This window comes from Babylonia areolata, chromosome 19 (genome assembly GCF_041734735.1).
Source record: "Babylonia areolata isolate BAREFJ2019XMU chromosome 19, ASM4173473v1, whole genome shotgun sequence".
Lineage (NCBI taxonomy): Eukaryota > Metazoa > Mollusca > Gastropoda > Neogastropoda > Buccinidae > Babylonia > Babylonia areolata.
In genome coordinates, this window is record NC_134894.1 from 51,463,518 (window position 1) to 51,489,929 (window position 26,412).

General features: G+C 44.8%; 1 protein-coding gene across 1 annotated transcript in view; it reads left to right on the forward strand.

The window, feature by feature from the left end:
- The first annotated feature begins 631 nt into the window (after positions 1 to 631).
- Positions 632 to 26,412, forward strand: part of LOC143294200 (DOMON domain-containing protein FRRS1L-like) — a 28,660-nt gene continuing 2,879 nt past the window's right edge. Inside the window, exons 1-3 of the mRNA XM_076605631.1 lie at positions 632 to 716; positions 2,158 to 2,212; positions 10,701 to 10,839. Of these exons, the coding sequence (XP_076461746.1) occupies positions 632 to 716; positions 2,158 to 2,212; positions 10,701 to 10,839 (279 nt within the window). The remainder of the gene's footprint in view (positions 717 to 2,157; positions 2,213 to 10,700; positions 10,840 to 26,412) is intronic.

Sequence of the window (26,412 nt, forward strand, 5' to 3'; positions counted from 1 at the left end):
AGAGTTCATGTACAGCTACAGCATGACGAGGAACAGAGTTCAGATACAACATGACGAGGAACAGAGTCCAGGTACAGGTACAACCTGACGAGGAAAAGGGTCAAGGTACAGCATGACGAGGAACACGATACAGGTAAAACATAACGAGGAACAGAGTTCAGGTACAACATGACGAAGACCAGGGTCCAGGTACAGCATGACGAGGAACAGAGTCCAAGTACAGGTACAACATGACGAGGAACAGGGTCCAGGTACAGCATGACGAGGAACAGTGTTCAGGTACAGGTACAACATGACGAGGAACTGAGTCCAGGTACAACATGACGAGGAACTGAGTCCAGGTACAACATGACGAGGAACAGGGTCCAGGTACAGCATGACGAGGAACATGGTACAGGTCCAGGTACAACATGACGAGGAACAGGGTCCAGGTACAACATGACGAGGAACAGGGTACAGGTACCGGTACAACATGACGAGGAACAGGGTACAGGTACAGGTACAACATGACGAGGAAACAGGGTCCAGGTACAGCATGACGAGGAACAGGGTCCAGGTACAGGTACAACATGACGAGGAACAGAGTCCAGGTATAGGTACAACATGGCGAGGAACAGGGTCCAGGTACAGCATGACGAGGAACGGGGTCAGGTACAGGTACAACATGACGAGGAACAAGATCAAGGTAGAACATGACGCCCATCCGACCGGCGAGGGTAGCCCTATTTCACTGTTTGCAGTGAGCTGGAAACATCATACAGACACGAAAATCTTTACCAACTCAGCTGAACATTGACAATAACATTGACAAAAACATTGTATTTTTTGGTATTGTATTGTATTGTACTGTACTGTACTGTACTGTACTGTACTGTACTGTACTGTACTGTACTGTACTGTGTTGTACTGTATTGTTTTTTGCGTGTATTTTTGTCGCAACAGATGTCACCTCGGGATGCCCTTCCCGGTGAGAGCGCGTCGCCATTGTTCAGCATCACCATTTTTCCCTTTTCTGCCTCCTGGTTGCTTGTTCTACTATCAAGTGGATTTTTCGATAGAATTTTGCCAGGGAATATCCTTGTGTTGCCGTGGGTTCTTTTACTTGTTGCACATAGGACCTGGTGTGGAGGTTAATGTAGGGCTGGGTTTAGCTGATGGCAGAGATTAATGGCTGTGGTGTTGGTGTCAATGTATGCCTGGGTTCAGCTGATGGCAGAGATTAACGGCTGTGGTGTGATGGTTAATGTAGAGATGGGTTTAGCTGATAACAGAGATTAACGGCTGTAGTGTGGGGGTTAATGTATGCCTGGGTTCAGTTGATGACAGAGATTAACGGCTGTGGTGTGGGGGTTAATGTAGAGATGGGGTTTAGCTGTTGACAGAGATTAACGGCTGTGGTGTGGGGGTTAATGTATGCCTGGGTTCAGTTAATGACAGAGATTAACGGCTGTGGTGTGGGGGTTAATGTATGCCTGGGTTCAGTTGATGACAGAGATTAATGGCTGTGGTGTGGGGATTAATGTATGGCTGGGTTCAGCTGATGACAGAGATTAACGGCTGTGGTGTGGGGTTAATGTAGAGATGGGTTTAGCTGACGACAGAGATTAAAAGCTGTGGTGTGGGGGTTAATGTATGGCTGGGTTCAGTTGATGACAAATATTAACGGCTGTGGTGTGGGGGTTAATGTATGGCTGAGTTCATTGATGACAGATATTAACGGCTGTGGTGTGGGGGTTAATGTATGGCTGAGTTCATTGATGACAGATATTAACGGCTGTGGTGTGGGGGTTAATGTATGGCTGAGTTCATTGATGACAGATATTAACGGCTGTGGTGTGGGGGTCACGTGGGAAAGTGTCCAGACCCTGGAGCGGACAGCCAGGAAATTAGCGGCCTGACCTGTCCACATCATGCACACAACACAACCACGGGGAGGGGGAGAGGGGCAGCAAGAAATGTGACCCTGTGATGGAGGGGAAGAACACATCACAAAGAGAAAACAAGCCTGTAACTGCACAGATATATGTGTGTAATTGTACCACCAGCAGTAACAGCAGTAGTTTTATCTTGCGTCACACTGTGTGTGTGTGTGTGTGTGTGTGTGTGTGTGTGTGTGAACTAAGCGGAGTGACTGAAAGGAACACGATGTGTGTCCAGGCCTGGCGGCAGTGAGGTCCACTGAGAACTGCGGACTGACCAGGACGTGCATCAGGTGAGGCCCTGCCCGCGCAGTCCGTCACACCAGACACTGTAAAAATGTCGTGATGCTGCTGTTCGTGTCTTCAATTGTGTAATTCACTGCGTGCGTGCAAGTGCTTGTTCCTATGTGTGTTTTTTCGTTCGTTCTTTGATATCAGGTTATGTGTGTGTGCAGGCGTTGAGGTACGTGGGTTGTGTTCTGTTTGATACTTACTGTCCTCATATAATCAGACGCTTTATTTCTATCCTCATCTACATCCACCATAATCATGTGTTGAATTCATTTGCAATGATTAAAACAAACCACGGAATTTTCTTTTTTAATTTAAATTTCTTGTGAAAACACTCGCTTAGCTTTTCAGGAATTTGAAAGCAAGTATTTTTTCTTTGTCAAACAGCGTTAATGATAAATTGTATTACAAAACTTTTATCAGTATAAATAAAAGAAACCGACATGGGCATCAACATAACTATATATTGGTGCATTGGTGCGGCAGTGGAACACATGGCTTTCTGAAACACATCTCCGCCGTTCTTGTCTGCCTGACTGCTCTGCATACATTTTCTCTGATCGATTGCATGTCTTCTCTCTGTGCTTTCCTGTGCTTTTATCCCAGGGCAGTACGTGGTGTGACTGTGTGCTCTGTTGTCTGCCCGTGCGTGCATGACGAGAACCAGGCTGAGATCAATCAATCAATCAATCAATCAGTCTATCTGTGTTTGTGTCTGCCTCTCTCTCTGTCTCTCTGTCTCTGTCTCTCTCTCTCTCTCTCTCTCTCTCTCAATAACGACATACGACGAAAGTCATTGTCTTTCTTGGTTACAGGTGAAGAATGGATCTCTTATAATGCGAAATGAGAAGCTTAGTAATACTGTTATTCAGGTTTATTTTTTACCACAAAACTTAGTCAAAGAATAGGCACTGAACACCTGCTTGCGAAAGGGGGAAAAGTTCTGTTTAGTCTGATAAAAGCCTTTCAGAAAAATAAGATTGTCACTTTATAGATTTACTTCAAGATATTTGATGCAAAGATAAAACAAATTTCATTTAAGTCGCTTGAAGTGTTGGGATTGCATCGTTTACAATGTTCATTTATTATCATGCAAGTTTCAGTTTCAGTAGCTCAAGGAGGCGTCACTGCGTTCGGACAAATCCATATACGCTACACCACATCTGCCAAGCAGATGCCTGACCAGCAGCGTAACCCAACGCGCTTAGTCAGGCCTTGAGAAAAAAAAGATGAATAAATAATAGATAAGCTTACATAAATAAATAAATAAATAATAATTATAATATAAAAAATGGTAGTAGTAGTAGTAGTAGTAATAATAATAATAATAATAATAAATAAATAAATAAATAAGACAACAATGATGATAAATAAGCAAATAAATGTAAAACATGAAGCCACACATTCACACATACACCCACACATGCATAACAGATATGCACCAAACATGCAGTTTCACAGATATGAAAGCACAGTCAAATACATATAAACGTACATGAGCTCCAACACACACACACACACACACACACACACACACACACCCACGTGCACAGAACTCTCCTGACACTTGTGTACACTTACACTCTCACGCATGCACAAAAACGCACTCAAAAACACAGACCCACACATACACACAAACACACACACACACGCACCGAGGCTGCCACTGATTGGCCGCAAGAGGGATGGGAAAAGATCTCTGATGCCAAGAACGTGGCGTCTAGTGTGTTGCTCAGTCTATTGTATTTGGAAAAGCCCACAGAGACTCTGTTCCGTTTTGAAAGAATTTGCGCAATGTTGGTTTGCAAATGATGCCGATATTTGTTTGATTTGCAAAGCATCGTGCTCTACATTTCATGTTAGACTTACGGCCGCTCCCTCTCTCTGCTTTTATTTCTTTGAGGCGATCGATGGTGTGATGGCTTTGTACCTGTTCTTTTTGATATCTTTGACTTTCCTGAGGATTTCCGATATTCCTAGATGTAGGCCGCTCGTTGGTGTTGCGTTACCAGCAAGTCTGTCAGCTCGCTCATTTCCCTTAACACCTGCATGTCCCGGGCAGTATGACCATGTGAGTTTTTTAATCTGGAGGTTGTGACTTTGTAGGCAGCATTCTCTTCCCTAACTGTTTTTCCATTTTGTTTCGCAGTGAATCCCCAACCGGGTTGGTCTTTGGTGACTGAGCCATCTGTGTATATGATGATGTCCTCTTCTTTACTGTTTTCTTCTATGAGTAGCTTCAGTTTTGCCCTCTGGTCATTCCCGACAATGTCTTCCTAGAGTGGGTGAAATGGCTGTGTTGAATAGATGGTTGAAGTTTTCGGGGTTTTTCTCCCATTCTTTTGTTTCTTTCAGGTCTTGTAGTCGGCAGACTAGCTGGATTGTGTCTTCTGCTTGCCCCATCCATGATCGTCCTCGTCCTAGACGGCTGCCTTTTGGTTCTTTGACTGCGTCATGCAGTGGGTTTTGAGGGTTTTCTAATGCTTTGAAGTAGGTCTTGACCTGTTCTAACTTGTTTCTGGCCTGCACTGAAGGAAGGTCAAGCAGGTATCGCATGGTTTCTGTGGGCGTGTCTTTTGTTGTTCCAAGGGTCAGCCTCATAGCTTCATTTTGAACTCTTTCTAATTTTAGGAGGTTGCTTTGAGACGGTGTTGTCAGCCCAAGTCCGTAGTCGATCGCACTGAGGACGAGTGATTGGTATAGCAGGAAGAGGTGGCGTTGTTCAATACCTTTGGTTGCCATTGCTTTTAAGACTGAAAGGCCCTTTTTGCATTTGAGAACAGTATTTTCCGTATGTTTTCTGAAGGTCAGCATCCTGTCGAAGTGTATTCCTAGGTAGCGTAGGCATTCAGTTTTCTCGATCTGAATCCCATCGAATGACACAGAAGGTGGTGATTTGCTCGCGGTTCTGTTGTTGAGGGTGCACAGCAACGTTTGGGCTTTCGCTGGATTGATGGAAGATCCTGTATCATGCAAACGTTTCGTAAGTGTTCTTCATCAAATCAAATGATGCATGGAAATTTGGGCAGGTACCATAATATGTAAATCCGTGTATCAACTCTGTAAGTTACTGGTTAAATTACTAAAGATGGACAGGCACAGATCACCACGTCAAGCGCATGAAATGCAGCTCACTCTTGATGAAAATGGGATAACAAATATAATACAACATGTGAAGCAGGATTCAACATCGTATAGCTTCAATAGGATGTTGGACATGTTCTTGAATTCTTGCGTACATTCTTGAATTCTTGCCTACTTTTAGACAATGATTATTTGATATGTATATTCAAGAAAGAGCAGGTGCCATTAGAGGCAAAGAAAGATATGCAGGGTACAAACCATTTAAAAAACTTCGAAAAGGAAATCTGTTTGTGCAACACGGATATATATATATATATATATTATATATATATATATATATATATATATATATATATATATATATATATATATATATATATATATATATATATATTGCTTTGTAGTTGTATCATTTCAGGTTAGATTCAATGTTCTACAACTGAATAACAACATCCAAAGGTATAACGCTGACACTCAAAACAAAAACTGTCACTTAGATATATATATGTATATATATATATATATATATATATATATATATATATATATATATATATATATATAAAGAAGAAAATTTTAAAGTGATGATGTAGAGCTTGGTCTCCGACCGAGGATAGGCGCTAAAAAAGTATCTAAATCAATCAATCAATCAAAAACAGTGGAAGGTAAATACCATATGATGTATACCTACATCTGTATACTGACCTTAGAGCAGCACTTCTTCAAGATTTCTTGAATTCAACTACCTCTGTCCTCCCTGTTTCAGGCACATAGCATAACATCGTTATATATTTATTTCGAAGTGCATTTTTAATGCAACCCAAAGAAGACAGTGCTTGGTGGAGACTGTTTAAAAGATATATTAAGAATTATTAAGAATTTTCGAAGAAGAAATTATCGGAATCATTTATATGTTAGTAATACTTATTTCTTTTGTTAATTGATCTTATCCTTTGAGATTCTTCAGCTGTGAAAATATGCTCTCCAGTGCACGTGTACAATACTGATGTTGAGTTAGGATTGATATATATTGATATATTCCCTTCTATAAACCTTAACACCCATCAGGATGCCGGAGGCTTTCTTTGGCTATAAATAGTATCTCCGCCTTCCCGAAATTCCGTTCAGTGGACTTTATCTTTTCTGTCGCTACCTTTGTTTCTGGAATTTTCCTTTTGTTTACGCCTTTTCTGTGTTCGTTTTCTGCCAAAATGGACCATTCACTGGGTCTTTTACGGCTTGGTGAACGGGCATTCTCAATTTGCGCCTGTGACGTGTAGGTTGTCCGCTGTCAGTATTTTGGTTTTGTGTGTCTTGTATTTGTGTGTATATGTATGTGTTAATAAACATATATATATATATATATATATATATATATACGGAGAGAAAGAGAGAGTACTGAGACAGAACATCTTTTCGACATTGCTGTGCGCTATTGACTTCGACATTGACTTAGTTCTGCGTGTTCATGTGTTTTGATAGCGCTCTGTGTGGTCTAGCTCACAGTTGTATGTCCTGATGTTCCTCGCTGTACGTGGACTGTGTTTGGCAGGGATAGCAAGCACGATCAGTTTTACAGTTGAATCGGCATCGCTTAAAATACGCTGTATGTCATGTATGCCAAGGGAATCAGCAAAATAATGAAGTGCATAGTGGCACCGCTCGTTTTGCTCTCAGGACATGCCAAGAAGTCTATTTAGACAAAAGAGGGGTCATTGTATTGCATTATATTGTATAGTAATACTCTTTATCTTTTATGAAATTCGAGCTTTTCTCCCCAGAGAGAGCGCATAGCTACAGTGCAGTACCACCCTTGTGTATCTGTTTTTCCACCCAAGTGGACTTTTCTACAGAATTTTGCCAGAGATACCCTTTTGTTGCTGTTTATTCTTTTCCGTGCGCAAATGCATACTACAAACCGGACCTCGCGCTTTATTGCATCATCCAAATGACTAGTGTTCAGAAAACCACTCAAATCCAAATGACTAGTGTTCAGAAAACCACTCAAATCCAAATGACTAGTGTTCAGAAAACCACTCAAATCCAAATGACTAGTGTTCAGAAAACCACTCAAACTCAAATGACTAGTGTTCAAAAAACCACTCAAACTCAAATGACTAGTGTTCAGAAAACCACTCAAACTCTAGTGGAGGGAGAGAAGATACTGGTGAGTGTGGGATTCGATCGCGTTTCTCATGATTCTTTTGCTTCCCAAGCGGACACGTTACAATCAGGCCACAACTCCACGTGAGTGTAATCGGAGATTAGAAAAGAGAGATAAACCACTTGCAGAAATTGCTGAAGCCAGGCAGCCTGCGCCGCGACACGCATTCATTATTCATGAGCTGCCTTTGCCCCGCCCAAACGAAAGGAAAGCGTCAGTCGAACGCAGTCTCCTGAGTGATTTTATAATTTGGATTACACCTTTTTTCCCTTTTCTGTTTGCTTCATCCCACGCAGATGTCAAACTCAATTTTGTTGTGAATAACATTCCTAAATATTTATATGTATTGGTTACTTTTATTTCCCTATCACCACAGCACCATTTTTCACGAGTCGAAAGATGACCTCCATTGCGGAAAACTATAATATTGGTCTTATCGAGATTCACTGTTTGTTGTAGTCTGTCTGTTTCTTGCTTAAGGGCATTTAATTGATTTTGTAACCCTATGGGTGTGTCAGACAAGAGAACAACATCATCAGCAAATAGCATTAAGAGCAAATCTGTTGCGCCAGGTATCATTTGTATTCCATGTCTCCCCTTCTTTGATAACTCCACTGCCAATTCACCGATGAAAAAGGAAAACAGCTGTGTGCTTGGCATACAACCTTGTTTAACCCCTCTTGGACACTGAAAAAAGTCTGAATAAATACCTTTGTCATGAACACATACAAGTACAGAATCGTAGATGCTTTTAACAGCCATGTAAAACTCCCGAGAGAGAGAGACAGAGACAGAGACTTAGAGAGAGAGATAGAGCACAATACAACGGTCTGCTCGGGCAACATGAAGCGTTCGTATATATATGAATTATATATATGATTATGTACATATAGATAGATTTAGATTTACATACTGATAGATCTATATGAAATTATGTATATATTTATTTATGTATGTATGTATAGACAGATGTTAGAAGAGAGACAGAGCTGAATATGTGTTTTATGTTTTGATTTTTTTTTTTTTTTTTTTTTTTTTTGAAGAAATGGTGATGTAAACCAGAAAGTGTGAAGAAAAAGTAGCGTTACGAAAACGCAGTTCAATAATTTATAACTGTCTCTCTCATGTGCAACATTGCGCTCGGGGAGGGGGGGGGGAGCTGTTTTATTTTCTTTTTATATTATCTATATTCAAGCAGATGCAAACGTGCTAAAAACCAAAGCAAAAATGAATCGGTTTTCATTGTATACAGCGAATCTTACTACACGTGGGAAATTCCAGGCGTAACTTAACTTTCGCTTTACTGCAGCTGAACCGTCAGAACCGACCAGTTTCCTTCAGGTGGGGAAGGAGAGGGTGATTTACCCCCACCCTTCCGCACCGCGTGTGTGCCCCAAAACGGCTTCAGCACTGTTATAGACAGAAAGAAGGGGCCTGCCGCGAGTGGTTTATCTCTCTTTTCTAATCTCCGGTGTAATTCACCACTGCTCGGTCAGATGGCAGAGTGTTTGACGCAATTCCACTCTATTTGCGTCAGACTTAGAAAGGATCAGAGCAAGTATCTGACGTAATACCTCTCTGCTGGCGTCAGACACAGAGTGGAGTAGAGCAGGTATTTGATGTAATATCCCCTTTGCTGGAGTCGGACAGAGGAATGACGAGAGTGAGTGCTGATATATATTGCTAATTCATTTCCGCTGACATTAGATATAGGAGGAAGTAGTGGGCGTGATTTCTCTCTGCTGGCGTCAAGACAGAGGTGGGAGAAAGTCAATAATCTGAGGTAATTCCCCTCTGCTGACGTGACAGAAGGGAGACGGTAAAGTACCTGAGGTGATTTCCTCTTCTTGTATCAGAGTGGGGAGAGCGGCAAAGGCTTGACGTACTTGTCTGTGTCCGAATGGGAAGACAGAGGCAAAGTTTGACGTCATGTCTATGTCCGAATCGGAAGAGAGGGGCAAAGTTTGACGTCATGTCTGTGTCCGAATGGGAAGAGAGGGGCAAAGTTTGACGTCATGTCTGTGTCCGAATGGGAAGACAGGGGCAAAGTTTGACGTCATGTCTGTGTCCGAATGGGAAGAGAGGGGCAAAGTTTGACATACTGTCTGTGTCCGAATGGGAAGAGATGTGGCAAAGTTTGACGAACTGTCTGTGTCCGAATGGGAAGAGAGCGGCAAAGTTTGACGTACAGTCTGTGTCCGAATGGGAAGAGAGGGGCAAAGGCTTGACGTACTTACTGTGTCCGAATGGGAAGAGAGGGGCAAAGTTTGACGTCATGTCTGTGTCCGAATGGGAAGAAAGGGGCAAAGACTTGACGTACTGTGTCCGAATGGGAAGAGAGTGACAAAGTTTGACGTACTGTCTGTGTCCGAATGGGAAGAGAGCGGCAAAGTTTGACGTACAGTCTGTCTCTGAATGGGAAGAGAGCGGCAAAATTTGACGTACTGTCTGTCTCCGAATGGGAAGAGAGTGACAAAGTTTGACGTACTGTCCGTCTCCGAATGGGAAGAGAGTGGCAAAGTTTGACGTACTGTCTGTGTCCGAATGGGAAGAGAGTGGCAAAGTTTGACGTACTGTCTGTGTCCGAATGGGAAGAGAGCGGCAAAGTTTGACGTACTGTCTGTGTCCGAATGGGAAGAGAGTGGTAAGGTTTGACGTACTGTCTGTGTCCGAATTGGAAGAGAGCGGCAAAGTTTGACGTACTTACTCTCTGTGTCCGAATGGGAAGACAGGGGCAAAGACTTGACGTACTGTCTGTGTCCGAATGGGAAGAGAGGGGCAAAGGGTTGACGTACTGTCTGTTTCCGAATGGGAAGAGAGCGGCAAAGTTTGACATACTGTCTGTGTCCGAATGGGAAGAGAGGGGCAAAGTTTGACGTACTGTCTGTGTCCGAATGGGAAGAGAGCGGCAAAGTTTGACGTACAGTCTGTGTCCGAATGGGAAGAGAGGGGCAAAGTTTGACGTACAGTCTGTGTCCGAATGGGAAGAGAGGGGCAAAGTTTGACGTGGTGTCTGTGTCCGAATGGGAAGAGAGGGGCAAAGTTTGACGTACAGTCTGTGTCCGAATGGGAAGAGAGCGGCAAAGTTTGACGTGGTGTCTGTGTCCGAATGGGAAGAGAGCGGCAAAGTTTGACGTGGTGTCTGTGTCCGAATGGGAAGAGAGCGGTAAAGTTTGACGTGCTGTCTGTGTCCGAATGGGAAGAGAGTGGCAAAGTTTGACGTGCTGTCTGTGTGGCACCAGGTACGGGCGGGAGGGGTGCGGGCACTTGTCGTGTGACTACATGCTCAGCTACGTGGTCAACAACACGGACGTGGACCTGCAGATGAGTGCCCGGGGCACCGGCTGGGTGGCCGTCGGATTCTCCTCCGACAAGTTCATGGTTTGTGCCCCCCTCCCCTCCTCCAAAACCGTCCCCCACTTCCCCCGTCCCCATGGATTATGCCCATGACCCGGACGTGAGAGAAGACTATTGTATTAATTTGTGAGGCGTCTGTCTTTGTGTGCGTCTTGGGGCAAAGGTGGTAGTAGATGTTAGCGTGTGTGTGTGTGTGTGTGTGTGTGTGTGTGTGTGTGTGTGTGTGTGTGTGTGCTGGTGTTACCTTTGAAAAACCTAATATTTCAAACTATATTGTATGTTTGGCTCAGCGCTGTTTTCTCTCTGTGTTTTGTGACAGAATGTTCAGCAGTGGTGACAGAACAAGACGAGAGGGAAAGAGAAGACAAAAGATGAGAAGAGAATAAAAAGAAGAAATCATCGACCATTCGTCACAAGACGATGCTAAACAAAAATGAAAGAAACAACACGGTAAAACAACGAAGGAAGGGAGGAAAACATAATAAAAAGAAAGAATGGAGAGAGAGGGAGAGAGAGAGAGAGAGAGAGAGAGAGAGAGAGAGAGAGAGCAACTGTTCCTAAAGCAAAACGAAAAGAACAACGCTTCCTGAACTGAATGTTGTTTGCAAATGTAGAGGACAGAGTCCACGGTTTGAGAAAAGCACCATTTGTATTTCAGTAGGTATGGCCTCTGGTGGTGTCTTCTGTGATGATGTAGCTGTTTTCATTCGTTCAGAGAATTGCATCTTCATTTTGCATTCTATGAGTTGTGAGTCGGGAGGAGGGGTTGGCGATATTCCCTCCACTCATAGATTCAATATATATGCCATTCATGCGATGTGTTAGTGACCTCAGGTAGTCATAAACTGACCTAAAATGTGTGTATGCCAAGAAGTAAGAGACCTATAATAAACAATATATTGAGGTAATGATCGATGCAGAAATGTTACCAAAAGTCAAAGAAGTCCCTTTGTTTCTGTAATGAACAACATTGGTTGGTTGGCAGCTTGCTGTTTGTGCTGTTGAACTCAGCTCAATATGTGTGTGTTGGTGTTCGTGTTTTGTTATTGAAGTTGTTGTAAATGTTGGTGTGTGTTTGTGTTGTTGTTTATCTGGAGGGGGCGGGTTCTGAAGGCATATTTTTTACCAACTCATCCAGCCATGTCTGCAACACCACTTGCACAATCACTGTCCAATTGTAAAGATGCAACTGCATCGACAGTACGAAAACGATGTTTCTTTCTGAAATAAATCTGTTCCTAATTTTAGATGGTGCAGACAAACTCTTTTCTGAGTTTGAAAGCATCAGTTCTAGTTGTATGAAGAAAATATCACATTGTTTTATTTTTACGTGTTTGAATGTTTGTTACTTGTTTAGTTTTACACGAACTTCAATTTTAACACGTCCAAGCCTCCGACAGCTGGCTGATGTGAACGAAATGTGGAATAGAACTGTTCTGTACGTTTCGTATCCAGCTTCCATGTGAGAGACTTTTAGCGGTGCTGATTATAATTGTTCACACCGTTGGTCGTTGCTTGCTATTCGTGTCGTGATGGAGACGACAAGACAATTGACACGTGAAGCTTACCTCCCCCCCCCCCCCGGCACCACCCCCTGACCACTAATTCCTTGGCGGCCTGGCGGGGAGTGTGTGTACTGGGGAGGGGGGAAGACAATACTCTGTTATTTTCTCCAGCAAACTCAGTTGGCGAGTGCGTCAAGCCCTTTGGGCACATATCTGCCTACCTCTCCACTCTGATTGCTCGGCGCCATCTTCCATCCCTGCAGGGGTGATTAGAAAGTGCGTCACTCTTCCTGTTCTCACCCCCTTGTTCCTGTCCTCTCCCCCTTGTTCCTGTCCTCTCCCCTTGTCCCTGTCCTCTCCCCTTGTTCTTGTCCCCACCCCTTGTTTCTGTTCCTGTCCTCAACTTGTTCCTGTCCTCACTCCTAGTTCCTGTCCTCTTCCCTTGCTCATGTTCTCTCCCCTTGTTCCTGTTCCTGTCCTCACTCCATGTTCCTGTCCTCACCCCTTATTCCTGTCCTCACCCCCTGTTCCTGTCCTCTTCCCTTGCTCCTGTTGTCTCCCCTTCTTCCTGCTCCTGTCCTCACCCCATGTTCCTGTCCTCCCCTTGTTCCTGTACTCTCCCCTTGTTCCTCTCCTCTCCTTGTTCCTGTCCTCACTTCCTGTTCCTGTCCTCACCCCATGTTCTTGTCCTCACCCTATGTTCCTGTCCTCCCCTTGTTCCTGTCCTCTCCCCTTCTTCCTGTCCTCACCCCTTCTTCCTGTTCCTGTACTCACTTCCTGTTCCTGTCCTCTCCCCTTGTTCCTGTCCTCTCCCCTTGTTTCTGTTCCTGTCATCACCTTGTTCCTGTCCTCTTCCCTTGCTCCTGTCCTCTCCCCTTGTTCCTGTTCCTGTCCTCTCCCCTTGTTCCTGTCCTCTTCCCTTGTTCCAGTCCTCTCCCCTTGTTCATGTTCCTGTCCTCACCCCTTGTTCCTGTTCCTGTCATTACCTTGTTCCTGTCCTCTTCCCTTGTTCCTGTCCTCTCCCCTTGTTCCTGTTCCTGTCCTCACCCCATGTTCCTGTCCTCCACTTGTTCCTGTCCTCTCCCCTTATTCCTGTCCTCACCCCATGTTCCTGTCCTCACTGCTTGTTCCTGTCCTCACCACATGTTCCTGTCCTCACCCCTGGTTCCAGTCCTCTCCTCTTGTTCCTGTTCCTGTCCTCACCCCATGTTCCTGTCCTCTTCCCTTGTTCCTGTCCACTCCCATTCTTCCTGCTCCTGTCCTCATCCCATGTTCCTGTCCTCCCCTTGTTCCTGTCCTCTCCCCTTGTTCCTGTTCCTGTCCTCACCACATGTTCCTATCCTCTTCCCTTGTTCCTGTCACCACCTTGTTCCTGTCCTCTTCCATTGTTCCTGTCCTCTTCCATTGTTCCTGTCCTCCCCTTGTTCCTGTACTCTCCCCTTGTTCCTGTTCCTGTCCTCACCCATTGTTCCTGTCCGCCCCTTGTTCCTGTACTCTCCCCTTGTTCCTGTTCCTGTCCTCACCACATGTTCCTATCCTCTTCCCTTGTTCCTGTCCTCACCTTGTTCCTGTCCTCACTCCTTGTTCCTGCTCCTGTCCTCTCCCCATGTACCTGTCCTCACCCCATGTTCCTGTCCTCACCCCTTGTTCCTGTTCCTGTCACCACCTTGTTCCTGTCCTCTTCCCTTGTTCCTGTCCTCTCCCCTTGTTCCTGTTCCTGTCCTCCCCTTGTTCCTGTCCTCACCCCTTGTTCCTGGCCTCACCCCTTGTTCCTGTTCCTGTCCTCACACCTTGTCGTCAAGCGCTTTGGGCACATATCTGCCTACCTCTCCACTCTGATTGCTCGGCGCCATCTTCCATTCCTGCAGGGGCGATTGGAAAGTGCGTCACTCTTCCTGTCCTCACCCCTTGTTCCTGTCCTCACCCCTTGTTCCTGTCCTCACTCCTTGTTCCTCTCCTCTCCCCTTGTTCCTGTCCTCTCCCCTTGTTCCAGTCTTCTCCCCTTGTTCCAGTCCTCTCCCCTTGTTCCTGTCCTCACCCCTTGTCCCTGTTCCTGTCCTCACCCCTTGTTCCTGTCCTCCCCTTGTTCCTGTCCTCACCACTTTTTCCTGTCCTCACCCCCTGTTCCTGTCCTCTCCCATTGTTCCTGTCCTCACCAGTTGTTCCTGTCCTCGCCCTTGTTCCTGTCTTCTCCCCTTGTTCCTGTCCTCACCTTGTTCCTGTCCTCACCTTGTTCCTGTCCTCTCCCCTTGTTACTGTCCTCTCCCCTTGTTCCTGTCTTCTCCCCTTGTTCCTGTCCTCACCTTGTTCCTGTCCTCTCCCCTTGTTACTGTCCTCTCCCCTTGTTCCTGTTCCTGTCCACCCCTTGTTCCTGTTCCTGCCCACCCCTTGTTCCTGTTCCTGTCCTCACTTCTTGTTCCTGTCCTCACCCCTTGTTCCTTTCCTCTCCCCTTGTTCCTGCCCTCTCTCCTTGTTCCTGTCCTCTCCCCTTGTTCCTGTTCCTGTCGTCTCCCCTTGTTCCTGTCCTCACTTCCTGTTTCTGCCGTCACCCCTTGTCCTGTCCTCACCCCTTGTTCCTGTCCTCCCCTTTTTCCTGTCCTCCCCCCTTGTTCCTGTCCTCTCCCCTTGTTCCTGTCCTCACCCCTTGTTCCTGTTCCTGTCCTCACACCTTGTCGTCAAGCGCTTTGGGCACATATCTGCCTACCTCTCCACTCTGATTGCTCGGCGCCATCTTCCATCCCTGCAGCGGTGATTGGAAAGTGCGTCACTCTTCCTGTCCCAACCCTCGTTCCTGTCCTCACCCCTTGTTCCTGTTCCTGTCCTCTCCCCTTGTTCCTGTCTTCCCCTTGTTCCTGTCCTCACTCCTTGTTCCAGTCTTCTCCCCTTGTTCCTGTTCCTGTCCTCACCCCTATTTCCTGTCCTCCCCTTGTTTCTGTCCTCATTTCTTGTTCCTGTCCTCTACCCCTGTTCCTGTTCTCTCCCATTGTTCCTGTCCTCTCCCCTTGTTCCTGTCCTCTCGTCCTCTCCCCTTGTTCCTGTCCTCTCGTCCTCTCCCCTTGTTCCTGTCCTCTCCCCTTGTTCCTGTTCCTGTCCTCACACCTTGTTCCTGTCCTCTCCCCTTGTTCCTGTTCCTGTCCACCGCTTGTTCCTGTTCCTGTCTACCCCTTGTTCCTCTTCCTGTCCTCAGTTCTTGTTCCTGTCCTCATCCCTTGCTCCTGTCCTCACCCCTTGTTCCTGTCCTCACCCCTTGTTCCTGTTCCTGTCCTCTCCCCTTGTTCCTGTCCTCTCCCCTTGTTCCTGTCCTCACCCCTTGTTCCTGTCCTCTCCCCTCGTTTGTAAAACCAGCGCGGAGGTGGAGGAGGGAGTGGAACAACATGCAGGCTGCAGTTGGAAAGATGGTTGGGTGATCGTTACATCACCAGGGAGTGCTCTGATTCAAGTGGCTGTTCATGAAGAGATGTCGACATGATAAATCAGGCCACACGGAATGACACAGTGTGGGGACGTCGTTTAACGAACAGCGCTGGACATGGACACGTTGGACAAATTGCCTTTGTCAGGCGCTCTGTCGGCAGCTGCAGCTGACATTTGTGTCGCAGCTGTGAAGGAGAGGGGAACAAAAAAGGGGACCTGTCAGAAGCAGTTTTAAAGAAAGCGTAGAGAAGGGGAGGACGGTAAGGAGAAGTCAGAGAAACAGCCAGAAAGAGGAAGAGAGGGGGGGAGGAGAAGAACAAGATTCGGAAAGTCTTAAGGGAGAAGACGATGAAGAAGAACAAGAATAAAGAATAAGAAAGAGGGGGAAAGAGGGGGAAAAAGGAAAAATAGGAGAAATGTGAGAAATAGACATTCAAAGAAGAAGAGGCTGAAGAACATGAAAAAGCAATGATAAGAATCCATCAAGAACGAAAACAGTCAGTAACAAAAGCATTGTTTCACACTGTACTTAACACAGAGAAATAGACATACGTGCCAAAAGAAACTTCGAGCGTTAAAAGATATAAATATTAAAAAGACAAGAGAGGCTTCAACTAGCCTTGTCCCAGCAGATCCGTGTCGCCTACTGTTTGATCGTAACCCTCAATGGTCTCTTGAGAGGTTTAAATCGCATGCACCCAGTTCTATTTTCGGCTTCTCTCTCTCTCTCTCTCTCTCTCTCTCTCTCTCTCTCTCTCTCTCTCTCTGTCATCCTCTCTCCCTCTCACTCCCTCTCTTCCTCCCTCTCTATCTCTCCCTCAGGTCAGGTCAGGTCATTAGATCTGCTACTGGTAACCTGTAATCCAGTACAACCTGTTCAGGGTCGGGTTGCCGGCGACTAAACCGGCACTCCCACTGCTCCCTTCCGGGACTGGTGAGGCGGGTGGCTAGACACCCTTATGGAGATCCATACAAGGGCGTCGGCTCAGGAGAGCCACGACGGCCATGTAGCTCCACTGTACTGTGTGCATGCCACACGCAGTTGGCCCCCGGGGTGTGTCTACCCATGCATGCGAAGTCTGGATCCGGCAGAATCTGCGGAAGAAACCTATCGGTTCAACGGAGAGGAAGGCGGTTACAGCAACGCACTGTGGAGTGCAGAGAGCAAGATGAGACGCCGAAAGGATATCTTGGTCATCCACTGCATCCGTGCTCATCCTCCAGTCGTCTCGACTTAGTCTTGCCACTGGAAATTGGTGGACACGGACGAGAGAGTGAGGTCGACGTTGCGCAACTCCTCTTCACTTTAAACAAACTCATCGCGCAAGTCATCAGTCATCCAAAATGACCTTTCATCCTTCATCATTTCATCACCCCCAAGTCCTTTGGCGACAGGCGAGCGACGAAACGACAGGTGTGGGTACACTGGCAGTCGCAGCCGCAGACCTGCACGCAGGCGGCTCAGGCCATAGGGTCGTTCTTCATCGACAGGAGCAGCGATGGAGCTCGGCAGCCGTCTGAGCGTCTGAGCAGCCCTCTTTAGGAATGCACTGCTCACCTCCCTGGCATGAGGAAGGGGCTAGAAAAGGTGCCCTAAAAATTGCCTGCTCCATATCACCCTGGCCAGCATACCGCGGCTGGCGGGGACCCTACATCAGCGGTCGAAACAAAAAGAAAGAAAAGAAAAAAACAAGGATCGTTCCTCTCACCATTGGTGCTTGGAACATAAGGACTCTCCTGGACAGAGATAACGTGGACAGACCCCAAAGGAGAACGGCACTAGTTGCATCCGAACTCGCCAGATACAACATTGACATCGCAGCCTTGAGTGAGACTCGGCTTGCAGGCGAAGGCGAGCTCTGTGAACGGGGATCTGGTTACACCTTCTTCTGGAGTGGACGAGGAAGCGAAGAGCGACGTGAGGCTGGCGTTGGTTTTGCAGTAAAAACAGCACTTGTCAGCAAGCTAGCTGGAATCCCAAAGGGAGTCAACGATAGGCTTATGACCATGAAACTCCCACTGGCATCTGGCCAGAAGCAACTCACCATTGTCAGTGCCTACGCCCCAACCATGACCAACCCGGATGAAGTGAAGGCGAAGTTCTACGAGGACCTTCACTCTGTCATTGCTGCTATCCCTAAAGCAGACAAGCTCATCATTCTTGGGGACTTCAATGCTAGAGTTGGCTCTGACTACATCTCCTGGGATGGAGTGATTGGAAAGCACGGTGTGGGCCACTGCAACCCAAATGGATTGCTTTTGCTTCAGACTTGTGCAGAGCACGAACTGCTGATAACCAACACAGTTTTCTGCCTCCCTACCCGTAACAGGACGTCATGGATGCACCCTCGCTCAAAGCATTGGCATCTCATCGATTACGTCATCGTCAGGAAAAGGGATAGGCAAGATGTACGTGTAACAAAGACCATGTGCGGCGCCGAGTGTTGGACAGACCATCGCCTTGTAGTCTCGAAGCTGAATATTCGAATCCAGCCCAAGAGACGCCCCCAAGGCCAGAAGGCTCCAAAACGGCTCAACATCGCTAAGCTAAATAACATCACCATCAAACAGACCTTTGTGGAGCTGCTGGAAGATCGTCTGGAATCTGCCTCTCTGGACAACCAGAATGTGGAGTCTGACTGGAGGACCCTGCGTGAGCTGATCTATAGTACAGCTTCAGAGACCCTGGGACCCATGACCAGAAAGCACAAAGACTGGTTTGATGAAAACTGTGATGAAATCAAACAGCTTCTGGATGAGAAACGCCGTCTGCATCAAGCCTACCTGAGCAACCCAAAGTCCACATCAAAAAAGGATGCGTACGATGCCATCCGCAGGACTGTTCAGCAAAAATTACGCCAGATGCAGGATAAGTGGCTGAGTGACAAAGCTGATGAGATCCAGGGATATGCTGACAGGCACGATATGAAGAGGTTCTATGATGCCTTAAAAGAAGTCTACGGCCCCACATCCTCAGGATCATCCCCCCTCCTCAGTGCAGATGGGAATACCTTGATCACTGAGAAGGAGAAAATTCTCGAACGCTGGGCTGAGCACTTCAATAGTGTCTTAAATCGCCCTTCCTCAATAAATGATGAAGCCATAGACCGTCTCCCACAAGTCCCCATCAACGAAGCACTGGACGATCCGCCAACACTTCTTGAGACCCAGAAAGCAATCCATCTGCTTTCCAGTGGCAAAGCACCTGGCTCAGACTCCATACCAGCAGAGGTCTACAAGGATGGAGGCACTGTGCTGACTGAGAAGCTCCATCAGCTGTACTCACTCATGTGGAAAGAAGAGACGATCCCCCAGGATTTCAAAGATGCATCTATCATTCACTTGTACAAGCGAAAGGGGAACCGGCAAGCCTGTGATAACCATCGGGGCATTTCCTTGCTCTCCATCGCAGGCAAGATACTTGCCAGGATCCTACTAAACCGCCTCACAGCACACCTTGACCAAGGTCATTTGCCTGAGAGCCAATGTGGATTCCGGAAAGAGCGTGGAACCACCGACATGGTGTTTGCTGCAAGGCAGCTGCAAGAGAAATGTCAGGAGCAAAATGCTGATCTGTTCTCCACCTATGTCGACCTCACAAAGGCCTTCGACACCGTGAGTAGAGAGGGACTGTGGAAGATCATGGCCAAGTACGGATGCCCTCGGAAATTTATTTCCTTGGTCAGCCAATTCCATGAAGGCATGCAGGCTCGAGTCCAGGACAATGGCGAAACATCTGCTCCTTTTGCTGTCACAAATGGTGTCAAGCAAGGCTGCGTCCTGGCTCCAACGCTGTTCAGCCTCATATTCTCTGCAATGCTTACTGATGCCTTCAGAGATGGCGATGTTGGAATCGGCCTAAAGTACCGAACAGATGGCAAGTTGTTTAACCTCAGAAGACTTAAAGCAAAAACGAAGGTCATGACAGACATCATCAGAGACTTTTTGTTTGCTGATGATTGTGCCCTCAACGCTGGATCTGAAGCTGACATGCAACTCAGCGTCGACAGGTTTGCCACTGCCAGCAGGAACTTCGGCCTTACCATCAGCACGAGGAAAACTGAAGTTCTCCATCAGCCAGCCCCAGGGAAACCCTACGTTGAGCCCAACATCACAGTCAACGGTCAGAGACTCAGTGCGGTGGAGCGGTTCACATACCTTGGCAGCACACTGTCACGAAATGCGACCATCGACGATGAAGTGAACGTCAGGATTGCAAGAGCAAGCGCAACTTTTGGCAGACTCAGTGCAAATGTCTGGAACAGAAGAGGCATTAGTCTTGAGACCAAGCTAAAGGTCTACAGAGCAGTAGTTCTCCCCACACTACTGTACGCCTGCGAAACTTGGACAGTGTACCAACGACATGCCAAGAAGCTGAACCACTTCCACACAACATGCCTCAGGAAGCTCCTGAACATCAAGTGGCAAGACAGGACCCCAGACACAGAGGTGCTCGCAAAAGCCACCCTTCCCAGCATCTTCACCATCCTGATGCAGTCCCAGCTTCGCTGGGCTGGACACGTGGCGCGCATGCCAGACCATCGGCTGCCCAAAAGGCTCTTCTATGGCGAGCTGCAACAAGGGAAGAGATCACACGGAGGTCAGAAGAAGCGCTTCAGAGATACTCTGAAAGTCTCTCTTAAAGCGTTTGATATCAACCCTGACTCCTGGGAGGAATCTGCAGTGGACCGTGACAAATGGCGCGCTGCTGTGCACAAAGGCGCCAGGTTGTGCGAGGCCAACAGGACTGCTGCAGCTGTTGAGAAGAGGCAGGCCAGAAAGTCACGGGCAAACAAGCTCCCTGACAATGATATGCCTGTCTTTGTCTGCCCCAACTGTCAGCGAACATTTCGTGCGCAGATTGGACTGTTCAGCCATCTGCGCATTCACAGATAGATTCATGAGCATCCTCCCACCCCACCCCACCACCACCCTCCCCCCATCCCCCAGCTGGATGACAACGATGGTCATCATCGATCTCGATGGACACACCACCACATTCCTCTCTCTCTCTCTCATCCCTCTCACTCCCTCTCTTCCTCTCTCTCTCTCTCTCTCTCTCTCTCTCTCTCTCTCTCGCAAGAACTTCTACTATATCCCCAGAAATTTTACTTAAGATGAAATATACATTTGTCATAAAAATGCCAGTAGTGTGATGAATAGACATTCTGAAGACTAAGTATTAAACTCATGGGAAAAGATTACTTAACATGTGCACTGTATTTGGATTGACCATTCTCAATGGTGTATGTAACGGTGACCTTGCAGGTCGTTTCACATACATTTCTGATCTAGGAACAAGTGTTAATGATTACTTTATAGCATCTGTAAATTTTTTTTTAATCTGTGTATCAGAGGGTATCATTGCAGATAGTAGAGAGAATTGAATCTGACCACTTACTCCTTGCGTTATATATTAAAGAACACTTTGTAAGGCAGTGTGATAAAAATTCTAATCTTATTGTGAATCAGCCCATTATTAAGTACTGTTGGAATGATATTTATGCTGAACGTTTCTCTTTGTCTATGAAGGCACAGGAAGTACAAGTAAAGCTCAAGTAGCAGAAGATCTTGTTCATGTTGATGTCAATAGAGCTTTAGACATGTTTAATCAGACTATTAAAGAAAAGCAGAACATATGAAAAAACAGGTATTTTGTAACAAACAAATAGCAGAAAATAAATGGTTTGATCATGAATGTAAAATAGAGAATATAATAACTCATTAGTAAATGATCTTTTACATTCTGTTAAAAGTCAAAAGGAATTTTGGGACACAGTACACAAGATAACAAAAAGAAAGTACAACCTGTAAGTGATATTTCTACCCAAAAGTGGAAATTATACAAATAATGAGGCAGGAGACGATATGATTAACAAACAGTAAAGAGTGGTAACTCTCTCCACCACAGAAGGCACACAACTTAAGTCAGTGATGCTTACGCTACCGATTCAGCTAGCACACAGGTAAATAAAAGGTACATTGGAACAAACCCAGACACTTAAAAGAAAGGAAGCGCCGGGCCTGTTCTAAAGAGTGTATGAACTGTATTCGTGGAGTTAAACAAGGGGATGTTTGTAGCCCTGTTTTGTTTTTACTTTTTATCAATGAACTTGCTTTAGAAATTATGCAGAATGGACAGGACGGCGTTACTTTTGATTTGATTGAATTGTTTGTTTTACTGTTTGCTGACAATATGATTTTGTTATCCATAACAACAGTTGGTTTACAGCGACAATTGAACAATTTATATACTGCTGCCAGCAATTTGCACCTAAAAGTAAACATGGACAAAACGAGTATTGTTGTTTTGCTCAAAGGAGGGTATTTGGCAAGAAATGAAAGATGGTCGTATGGTAATGAAAGAACTGATGTTGTCAATGCATATATGTATCTTGGAATTTATTTTTTCAACTAGACTCAGTTTCAGTTTCGCATGTCAGGATATAGCTAACAAAGCAAAGAAAGCAGTGTGTTGTAATACTTCATATTTTGTATAAAATGGATTATAGCTTATTTAGTGTATTTAGTAGGTTGTTTGATTCTCAAGTTCAGCCAATATTGCAGTATGGAGCAGAAATTTGGGGACTGGAAAATAATGTGGCAACAGAAAAAACGCATTTATTTGCAATGAAACGGTTTCTCAATGTAGACAGACGAACTCCAAATGATCTTGTTTATGGTGAGCTGGGGAGATATCCGATCTATTTGAATTCATATATTAAATGTATCAAATATTGGCTGAAATTGACCAGAATGGATGAAAACAGATTTCCATTTAAAGCTTATAATATGTTAAAATCTTTAGATAATAATGGCAAAAAGACGTGGGCAATGAGTGTTAGACAGTGTTTTAATTCTTATGGTTTTGCATTTGTGTGGGACAATCAGGGGGTTGAAGATATTGCCGGTTTAAACTCTTCAAGACATCGCATGTCATCGAACCATACACTGAGTTGGTATTGAACAGATTTATAAAATGTGCATTGACAAAATTTAGATTTGGTGTTTCTGATATTGCTACTCATTGTTTTAGATACGGAAATTTAAGGAAATCTGTGTTTACTTGTCGTTTATGTAATCTGGGTAAGGAAGACGAGCTACATTTTGTGTTATGTTGCCCTGCCTTGAGTGACCTCAGACAAAAACTAATCCAACCAAAGTATTATAAAGATCCTTCTAACTTTAGATTTAATTTGCTCATGTCGTCAAGACATGAGTCTACTCTGTGTAACTTGGCCATTTATATATATGAGGCATTGAAGAGATTGAGAATTGTTACGACGTGAATGTTGATAAACATCTGTGTTCGCTATTTTTTGGTTGGTTTGTGTTGCAGATACATAGTGTGTCAAGTAAACTCTTATTTATCTTTCTTTAATGTCACCCCCTTCAGTAAGGGGATTTGGCCTTTATCTGAATAAAAAAAATCGTTCTCTCTCTCTCTCTCTCTCTCTCTCTCTGTCACTCCGCCCGTCGACGAGTAAGGACGTGTTTCAGCAGCTCCGCCATTCGATAAGTTCTATATGTAATACAGAGATTTCAGCTACTAAAGGGACCAATGTGTATGTGATGATCCCGACAAGCTGAAGGACCACCCAGGTCAGACCAATGGTGAGTCAGTTCTCGAGAGTTTTCGATACTTAATTAAGGTAAAAACTTTTGTGATACTCTACGCTTCATGTGACAATCCGGTGGTTTAGTGTTCATAGGACAACAGACCGTGCGGACCAGCCTCCACTAGACACCTCCTGGGAGAGCCGAGTTCAACAGCCTGTAGTGTGCATGTCTAGTCCTCGCCGACAGGCAGTCTGTAGAGTTCTGTCAATGCGTCTGAGAGAGTGGGAGACGCTTTGACACTTTAATGTCATTGGCTATGAGGTTCTTATGACATGGGTGAATGCCTCAACATACATTGGTGAAAGCAAATAATGAAACAAAACAAAGTCCATGCAACAGATTCCAGCACTGGCTACAGAAGAAAATTGTCAAACATATCTGACCACACAGTTATGCTTGTGGTTTTTGCCCTATCATCATAGATTGTGATATAAATTTTGCTATCGAGATCATCACCTCGTGATCTTCTGATGTTAACATTCTAAACAGATCCTTTCTTTTTGTAAATTCTTTTTTTCAAAAACCACACATTCACTTCTCAAATCATCATACGATTTACAAATCAAGCATAACACGAATTTCATCATCAACTGTGGATTTACACAAAGAATATGGAGAATTTGTGGAGAGAGAAAAAGTGAGAGAGAGAGAGAGAGTGTGTGTGTTGGTGTGTATCAGTGCCAAAGACCTGTTTAACCATCCCTGCCCCACGTGTAAATAGCACCACTTCACCAGAGGACGATGGATGAACGTGAAGAACAGGGCCCTGAAGAGGTCACTTCCTTTAATGAATCCCCAACTGACATGACCAACACTTCATGCAAAGGATTTCAACGTGTTCATTAGTAGAAGTCTTGACATGGTTAGGTATCTTGGTATATATGATTCAATGCATAGCTAATATAGACAAAAACATAATCATCAAAAACTATTATGATCAGAACGATACACTGCTCGACAAACCCGAGAAACCTGATGAAGAAAATACGACGCGACCTTCACAGTCTCTTCAAAAAAACAACAACAAAAAACAACAAAAAATCACGCTGCGTGTCTTTTTTAACGAGTGAAAGAACATTCCGCTCACACTGCATTTGTAGTACAGAACAAGCAGTAGGACACTTCTTGTACACTGAGGGCAAGCGATGTCCGGAGTGGGCAGTTAAAGAGTGTTCCAAACTGGAGACCATTGTCTGTGGCGAGACGCAGTGCACACAGTACCAACGTGTGGTGATGCACCCACACCTGAACCATCACATTCGGGGGACGAAGTGCAAAACACAGACACCAACTTGTCTAACAAAGTCAGCCCCACGAACAAGAACTCCACTTCCAGAATCTGTCATGTCCATCAGCGACATCAACATAAAGACATCTACAAAAAAAACACCTGAACTTCGACTTAAGTTAACACACAACTATCAAGAATTGAAACAATAATTATATTGATTAGTTAGAAACGAGGTTAGCCAATGTTGAAAAACATAATGCACAACTACAAAAGGAAAACCAGTCACTCAAAACAAGTGGGAACAATACCAGCCACCATCAAAAAGATGAAACCCAAACCAACCACAAACACTGAAGCCACAGCTCAACAGTCACAAAGCCATCTCAGGCAATGCAGAGCTCTCTCTCTCTCTCTCTCTCTCTCTCTCTCACACACACACACACACACACACACACACACACAGGCAGAGAGAGACACGATATATTATTTATAAATGAATTAGTATTGGAAGTAATAGAACAGGGAAGGCATGGTGCTTGATTCACAGTTGACTTAACAGAATTGTTTATAGGTATATTATGACTTACTGATTATATTGTATTGCTCTCAGAGACAGTTATTGGTCTACAAACACAACTAAATAACTTAAAGAATTCAGCTACTAAATTGCAATCAAAGGTTAATCTTGATAAAAGTAATATAATTGTTTTCAGAAAGGGTGACTATTTGGCAGACAGGGAAAGGTGAGTTTACGATGGTATTGTTTCACCAGTTGTTGATTCTTACAAAGACCATGGCATTCTTTTCTCTCTACTCCTTTGAGCTTTGTAGCTGCATGCAGAGGCTTGTGTGGTAGAGCAAATAATGCACTACTGCAAGTTATGAAGAAACTTTTTTTTGTTGTTGTTGAACAATAACTCTCTGGACATTTCTATTAAACTGTTTGATACTCAGCCAGTCGTTTAGTATGGTTCAGAATTGTGGTGATTAGATAAAACTGCTTTTGTACATTGTGAATCTGTTCATTTATTTGGACTGAAAGGGGTTTTAGGGGTCGACATGAAAACACCTAATATCTGGTATATAGGAAAACAGGCATCCAAGATATATATAGAGATTCTGCAGTAAACTGTGTTCTTTACTGGTTGAAACTGTTAAAAATGAACAATGATTGATACCACGTAAATCTTACATGTTGTATGATTTAGATCTTGGGGGGAAAAGAAATTGGGTGTCAAATATACGAATATGTCTATGAATTTGGATTTGGGCATGTATGGGTGTTTCGAGAGGTTGGTGAAGCGACCATGTTTTTGTAAACTTTTCGTCAGCCTTTGATAGACTGCAGGTGGCAACACTGGGAGGAGCATGTACACTCAAATGATTTGATTTGTACAAATCTCATTCTTCTACTCACTTGGTGAAGAACTATCTAATATGGACCGTCATCTACGATTTATTTTGACCAGATTTAGATTTGGTATTTCCGGAATTGATACGCATCAGTATCGCTTTTGAAATGTACATAATTCAGTAAGCTGTGTCCTCTGTGCAGAGAAACAACTGGAGATAGAGTTCATTTTGTGTTGAAGTGTTCCGCCTGAAAGATCTGCGTTCGAAACACAACCCAAAGAAGCATTTTGAATATCCATGTTTGATTGGATTGTATTTATTTATGGCAGCTACTGATGATATTCTTCAAAACCTGACATGGTATCTATATAGAGCCTTTAAGCTCAGAGAGACAGTATTGTCTTTGTTTGTTTCTTTATTTAGCTGTAAAATCAGTTGAAAAAAACACTGACAGTTATGATGACATTTTCACAT